We start from the raw sequence: 7,669 nt of genomic DNA on the forward strand, positions 1-7,669 counted from the left end.
AATTGTTAAATATATATATTATGTTTTCTCTCAGTTTGAAGAATGTATTTTTTAGATATTCATGATAACAATTTTTGTAAATTGTTAGAATTTCTGGCCTGGAAAAGGATAGAAACACTCCACTTTACAGTAGACGCAGTGAGTTTCGCAAAGACTACTGTGAACTTGAAGAACTGGATTTGAAAGAGACAAATGAAAGAAAATCAGAGAGTAAGTATACACTATAACTTGTAACCTTCTCAATTTTTTCAGCTTTTAAGGTAGAAATTCCTTAACTAAACCCGTCCCCTTCCATTTGGAAAGCAATCTAACTCAATTTCACCGTAGTTCAAGACACTTTCATAGAACGAAAATCCTTTAACTTTTATCCCTTTGTTTAAGATTAAATCATAATAAATATAAAGAGAGAGTTATTTCGTACCTTTAATAACGAACTCAACCAATCACCAGTTATAGTGAGACTGAGTATAGTTGATATCAGTTCCACTATGATAATGTAAACAGTCCATCACTAAATGGATTCATTATCAGGAAATGAAATAAAATGAAATAGAATATTAGGTGTTTTAGAAGAAAGATAAGGTCAATTGGAGCAGACTTCAGTGGCAGGATTTTACTGAAAATTTCCAAATTTCACAGCAATAAATTACAGGTACTTGTTTTTCTTCTCAATGTCATGCAATTAAGCTAAGAAAGGCTAGAGAGAAATTTGAGAACATTTACATGTAGGGTGCAATAAATCTGTGGATTTTTATTTATGGTAATGTTCTTTTACTTCCATACTTACATTGGTACTGTATATAGTTTCCTCTCATTCAAAACAACCCTATTGATATTAATGGCACTGGACTTTTCTTGAATGCTATCATTATTTTAACAGAAACTAAACTGAAGCAGCAGTTGGGTAAAATCAGGGCAAATGTAAACAAGTTCCAGAGAGATTTGCAAGATGTAAAACCATCTCCAGAGTTTGTTGAAAAACTCAAAGAGATAATGGAGGAAATTGAAAATTCTATGATGACATTTAAAGAACAGCAGAGAAAAATGTAATGTATGCTTTTTAATTAACTGATGTAATTTATGATAGTAACAGTTGTACTAACAATAGTTAGAATATCAAGGTTTACACAGAGGGTGGTATTTTAAAAAAAGGGTATATACTTAAGTTTGAAACTTCTGGGAAATTGAAGATTTATACTTGACTCCAAGATTTTTATCAGAGCTGATTACAAGCAACAGCAAATGCAAGGTTCTATTTAGTTTCAGTTTCAACCAGATTAACTTCATGGCTTTAGAAAAGGTCATACAATTAACTGTAGTTTGTTGTCTTCTTTCAAAATCTTGTCATACAGTCCTAATTGATTTTGTCATTCTTGGCAGCTATGATGAGCTGTTGCATGAAGAGCGAACATGTCTTCAAGAAGTAGCAGCAATGGAGAAAAAGTTTGATTCTTGGTCACAGTTACCTGCTCCTGCAACAGCTGCTGTTGATGTGAAGAAAGCAGCTGGGGCTGTTACAGTTTCATTGCCACCTGCAGTTGCGGCATTTGAGGTACTTTGATGTGACCTGTAGGAATCATGATATGCATTGAGCTTCTTTGAACCATGCAGTGGGTGTTGATGTATTGTTGTCAGGAATTGTCTCTTTGTATTTTGTTTTTACTCAACTCAAAATTAATGTAAATTAATTAACACTGGCCTGACGTTGCAGAGATTCTTGGCACAAACTGGTGGACACAGTGGAGGCTGGGATGACTATGATCATCAGCTCTTCTTAAAGCTTAAGAGCAAACATAAGGTAGAAAAATAACATTTTGCATTTCATTGCCACTGATTTTAAAAAGGTCAAAATATTTTCCTCCTAATGAAGATTTATTGGTTTTTCGTGCAGTCACTTCTAGGGTAGATTCCAAGAACTACTTTTCTCTAGGCTTTTCAATCTGTTTCATATCAGCTCATAAAGAATTACGTTCTGTTGTGATTGGCTGGTTTTTTGTTTGCCACAAAGAAACAATTTGGCTTGACTCTGCTGTTGTGGGAATCCATGCTTAATATGCAATTTTTTATGTTACTGTGGTGAAGCCTAATGTTGATAATCCCTTTTTCCCGGTTTGCATGTGTTCACCATGATGAATAACCACTACCTTTTCCTGCCATCAAATACTATGGGACTATCTATAGAACCATGAAGTGTTCATGAGAGCTGCTGGATCTGGGATTCCTGGAAGAAGTGTCGATGATGTGCGACAGCATGATGAATGGTACAGTGAATACTTGATACTCAAAGAAAGTAAAAAGAAAGCCATCCAAGAATGGAAATACAACAAAGAGGTATACCGGTATATCATTAACACTTGTTCCATTCAGTAACATGGGACCCTATTCCTCACTTTTATAGTCAGTGTTTTAGAGACCTGCCTGAATCTTTGGTTGAGTTGGTTATAACAAACCAGTTTTCAAAGAGATATATAGTGCCTAGCCAACTGCAGCTATCGCTTAGTACAGTGGTGGCTGATACATTGAGAGTTTGTTGACCAACAGAGGGGTCATCTGTCAAATGAATGAAGTTTTTATGAATAAGTTGGCTGACACATTTGGGTCACAAATTGGTCGGGTTACATTTGTTATGATTCCCCCACAAATATGTATAGTGAACAGAAATGTCAAACACTTTTGTTCTTCTGTCAAGAGTTCTTGTCTGAATGTAATTGAAATTGACTCACCTTAACTAATGATACATTTTCTTGCTGAGAGAGGATGAGGATGAACAGAATTTTTAGTTGCAGGGTGTTTAGTTTATATGCATTAAATCCTCCTCTATGGAAATATATAGTATCTAAAGGGAAGAATAACTAGATAATCAGATAGCAAGCCATGAGGTTTTATTGGTGTTATACACTGCCTGATGTTTTCGGCTGTTTCTGCTTGATAGATAGTTTTGGATTCTGTCATCAAATGTAGGTTACAAAACTATTAAATACTCATTTGTTTTGTTGTTGTTGTTTTTTTTGCGACAAACTGTTTTTGGTTTTCAAAAGGCAAAGAAAGATGACTTGTTAAAAGATGAAGAAGATGAATTGGAGGAGGAAGAGAGAATAAAGAGAAGAAAAGAAGAACAAATAGAAAAAGAGAGGGAGGAAAGGATCAAGCATCTAAATGAATGGAAGGTAACTCTCTTGGAGGAGGGAAAACTTGTGAAAAATTTAAGATTTGATGTAAAATAATGGACATTAATATCTTGGACAGGACTCAACACTAGTGGTAGCCAACTAACCACCAACTAGTAGAAATTCAGTTTGGTTTTCAATTTCCACACGCCAGTTTGGGTAGTAAACAAACTGAAATTGTTGTAACATCTTAGTTGTCACTAGCCACTTGGCTAATAAGTTGAAAAGTTAGTGTCGAGCTCTGTTGGAACTAGTTAAATTGGAGATTTTCCTTCTAAGCAGATTTAAATATATAGATGTGAGATAGTTAAACGAATTTTAAGCATGGCCAGCTTCAGACAGGAACCAGTTGTGTGATATGGAGTAATAAACACTCTTTTTATTCTGCTGTTCACGCCACACTCTCAGATGAAAAGGGATGTTTCAATCCCAGCATGAGTATTGCAGTGAAGTCGGATTACCCACTTGTCTAATTGTTAGGTATCATTTAAGTTATTGACTCAGAGAACTAAAAAAGAAAGTTTCTTTCCAGGGAATAGATTTAGTGTGATAACAAATGTGACCAGAAACACTTCTTCACAGATTCTAGTAAATGTTAACATGGCTAAAGCCTTTTCACCTTAATATTGGTATCAGTTTTCTTCTCAGTGTTCTCTTGACATTTCATCCAGTCCGACAAGGAGAATTTGTTTGACAATCAGGAGCTTCCTAAGTTGGAGATCAAATCCCTTATCTCCATGACCTCTACATTTGATTCAAGGGTGATATTATAACGAGAAGTTAGAAGCCAGTCACTTTTTCAAGGTTTAAAATGATGTGTTGCTGTGGAATTATGTTTGGACTGCATTTCATAGTAACAGGTCTCAGGATGACGGTGAATTGATTTTTTTTTGTTTGTTTTTTTTGTGACGTTTTGGGTTTTGGCGACATTCCTCTCAGGTGCAGAAAGAATTAGAAAAAGCAAAGAGTGAGGAAGCACGGCTCAGATTAGAAATGAGCAAGGCGAGAGAGAAGGAGAGAGACGAGAAGAAAAGGGTAAGCTGGTTCACAACCCCAAACACTGCCAAGCACTGGGATGGAAGTCGTAACTACACGATGTGCTTAAATACCGTAAATCCTTGAATTAGCGGTTCACCACGAATAAGCGCCCCTTCAAGATAAGCGCCCCTCCTATCGTTCAAAATTTGAAATTAGTACCCCCTTCGATTAATTGCCCGTAAGGAAAGAGCGCTCTACCCCGTCTTAAAATGAATTTGGATTGATTTATGATAATTCAACACAAAGTATAATCCACCCTCCACCTAGTGATGTAAATGGTATGAGTAAACTGCTAGGGAAACTCGACGTAGTACTTCGGAGTTACCTGTACCTCAGATGGATTAGTATCCTGTTTGGGAAGGCGAGGCTAGCTACGCTCGTGATCCCGTTTACAATAATTACAACCGTAAAAGACAACAAATAATGGGACTCATGATACCTTAGAGAGTTGGAACTAATTAATGAAAAACGAACGAGGTTGTTGAACCATGAACAAGATTAATCCGAATTAGAAATGATCAACTGTTGTTTGAGACCGCACCACCCGCATTGTATCTCCCTCAACTTGTTTTTTCTTTGTTTCCCTTTTTTTATCCCTCTAGCTGGAGATTAAAGCACAGGTGGAAGAGTATGCAAGACAGAGAGCAGAGGAACAAGCTATTTTAAAAGCAGCACGACACGCGAGAGTTCACCAAGAAAAAGAGGCAAATAAGATAACTGCGGAAGAGGCAGCGAAAATACAAGAAAGGGTGAGTGGGATTTGAGAGCGAAAAGTGATGCGGCTGGCCAAGGTAGGTGTATCTTACACATAACGGGGAGAGAGCACGTTGCGTGACACTAAGCAACGGCTGCGAACGAGTTTGGGTAGATGCACACCATTATTTATGCGGAATCTTTTTCATGTATTGCTTCAGAGCCAAAAGATGTTAGATGAACGACAAGCCAAGATGAAAGTGAAGGAAGTTCAGAAACAAGAAAAAGAAAAAAGACTCCAGAAACTAAAAAGTCAGGTAACAGATTGTTGAATAAGCTAGGGAAACAACAAGAAAGACGACCTTTTTTTTTCTCTCTCTTTCTTTTTTATTTAAAAGAGGATAAAGCCTTCCTGTTTTGTAGATCAGACTAAATTTCAAAACGCCATTTCTCCATCACGGAACCTTTGTTTTAGTTTGTTTTTTTTCCTTTGACTCAGGTCGAAGTAAATGTATCACGTGACCCATCTCGACTGTACAAACTCACTGCTGGATGGGAACAGAGAAAAAAAGAAGGGCCTGGGACGGCTGGACATGGGCCTAGTCTTCATATGCCACACAGGTATGCAAATCTTTTCTTCTCGGACGATTTGACCTCCTTGCAGAAGAGCATTTTTCTCAATTGCTTATCGAAATGAACCCGGGAATTTATTGAATTTGTTTTTCTACGCATCCTGACTGGCCGAGCCATTATCATCCCTCAACTAATGAGGGGGAAAAACTAACGCGAATCATGAACTTGGTCTCTTGCGTTTGTCGCACTTTAGGCCGTCCACCTGTATTTGCTTTAGGGTCTGTGGCCTTCTGTGGTTTTCTCTTTTTTCTGATCGGCCGTCGTAATAACTTGAGTTATAAGCTTGATGGTATCCACAAGACTTAGACGAGTGATGGTTGAAGAAAAAGAAGAAAAAGAGATTAGTGTAATCAGTCTTTACAAAGTTCTTTAAATGAAACGAATACTGTTTAATTTCAGGGCAGTCCCGTCATGGCGGCAGGGATTATCATGACAGCTACTCTACAGAACACTCGTCGATTTTCTGAAGCCCATGGACTGTTACGTACTTCCGCAATTTTGATCCTTGTTCAACATGTATTACACCTACTAGCCTGTCCTCTTTAAACCGCAAATTTGCAATAGCTTTATTATCTGTGGAGTGTGATCCATTCTCACGTCGGGTAAGCTTAAATTTGGTAAAGCGTGGTCAAGAGAAAGCCAGCAGAACCACCATGGTCTATTACCGAGGCGCGCAGGCGCGGAGGTAAGCGTGAGACAAGAGATACACGCGAGAGGAGATAGCTTATTTTGTACGCGCTCCTCTTGTCACGTGTCTCGCACCTCACGCTTCCACGCGCTTCCACGCGCTCGCCTGATGTTGATAGCTTCTACAGTCTATCAACATGTAGACATTAATCGTCTCAAAATCATGTCAATTGCTTTAAAAAGGGCTCTGTTACTTCACTTGCACCTCGCAAGAAGCTACATAAAGATAAAGATCTTCTGAAGACCCTGAATCTTCTAAGGCAGGGAGGACACAGCGATAGTGTACAGTTTTAAACGAAATTGTGAATAAAATATTTATTTAAATGTTAAGGGGGTATTCTATGCTCTAGAGAAATATTCATTTCTCCATCTAATTTCCTTTCAACAACGGCCAATTCATCTTTGTCACCGACTGAATAGCGGTGCATCCGGCGTAATTATTAATCCCATTGATCAACCATCACAGTTAAAAATGATAACGCTCGTACTAGCGAGAACGTGGATGTTTCTCTCCTACTCGAAATATTAAAAAAGAAAAACGGAGTAGAAATATCCCTTACCACAATCAACTATGGGTGATGACTGGAGGTGCAGTGAAGATTGTCATGAAGACAAAAAATGTTCGCTATAAAAAAAAAATTGTCCAAGACGTGGAAACACCCATCACAGATTGGCTGAGTGCTTCTCTTGTTTTCTTCGCATTGATGTATTGGATGATCTTTTTACTACTTGTGTAAAAGCTGTTTTGAAAATGCTGTTTTCAATGTTAAATTCACTATTTGAAAATATTTCCCAAATTCGGTCGTTATTTGAAAAACCAGTTTCAAAACCTTTGATTAAGCACCAAAACCTCCTCGTGTACTCGAAAGGGTAACTATTTCGTAAAATAATTTCCATGTTTCTTAAAATGTTAGTTCTGTGAACATTGAAAACAAAGATGAAACGAAAACTTCTGAATGCAGAGTTTATTTTGCAATCACTTGCAAATGTTCACTACTACCTTCAAAATATAGAAGTGCAAGTCTCCCAATTTTGTACGTAACGTTGAATTCATCATCAATCCTTTTCATGCCTCGTGGCACATAGGGCCTTAACGTTGAATTAGACGGGATAAAATTTAAAAGAAATCTGGTAAAAATTGGTAGTAGTTGTTAACTATTGCAAAAAAAATTGTTACAGGTTTCAATAAATTATTTTCAGACTATTCACACACCACTTTTTTTCTTATACTTAACATCACTATATTGTTACATAGTTATTTGAAGGGTTCTTCGTCAAAATAAATTGTGCTTCTTACAAATTTTAAAGTAAACTAAAACTGTTTAAGTATTTCATTTCTTCTTTGGACTGAAAGTAGACATTTACGTTTACCTAAATTACGCCCAATTTGTCTTCCAATGTGTCATTTGCTCACAATTTCCCTACTTTTCCAACAGTTAGGGAGTTTATTA

General features: G+C 37.1%; 1 protein-coding gene across 1 annotated transcript in view; it reads left to right on the forward strand.

Moving 5' to 3' along the window:
* The window catches only part of LOC111322878 (coiled-coil domain-containing protein 112), a 10,856-nt gene extending 4,308 nt beyond the window's left edge, over positions 1 to 6,548 (forward strand). Inside the window, exons 2-12 of the mRNA XM_088757733.1 lie at positions 89 to 210; positions 881 to 1,046; positions 1,381 to 1,552; positions 1,712 to 1,798; positions 2,182 to 2,331; positions 3,039 to 3,167; positions 4,107 to 4,202; positions 4,808 to 4,954; positions 5,120 to 5,215; positions 5,398 to 5,519; positions 5,931 to 6,548. Of these exons, the coding sequence (XP_088613859.1) occupies positions 89 to 210; positions 881 to 1,046; positions 1,381 to 1,552; positions 1,712 to 1,798; positions 2,182 to 2,331; positions 3,039 to 3,167; positions 4,107 to 4,202; positions 4,808 to 4,954; positions 5,120 to 5,215; positions 5,398 to 5,519; positions 5,931 to 5,964 (1,321 nt within the window). The 3' untranslated portion in view covers positions 5,965 to 6,548. The remainder of the gene's footprint in view (positions 1 to 88; positions 211 to 880; positions 1,047 to 1,380; positions 1,553 to 1,711; positions 1,799 to 2,181; positions 2,332 to 3,038; positions 3,168 to 4,106; positions 4,203 to 4,807; positions 4,955 to 5,119; positions 5,216 to 5,397; positions 5,520 to 5,930) is intronic.
* Positions 6,549 to 7,669: the final 1,121 nt, after the last annotated feature.

This window comes from Stylophora pistillata, chromosome 4, assembly GCF_964205215.1.
Source record: "Stylophora pistillata chromosome 4, jaStyPist1.2, whole genome shotgun sequence".
Classification (NCBI taxonomy): Eukaryota; Metazoa; Cnidaria; class Anthozoa; order Scleractinia; family Pocilloporidae; genus Stylophora; species Stylophora pistillata.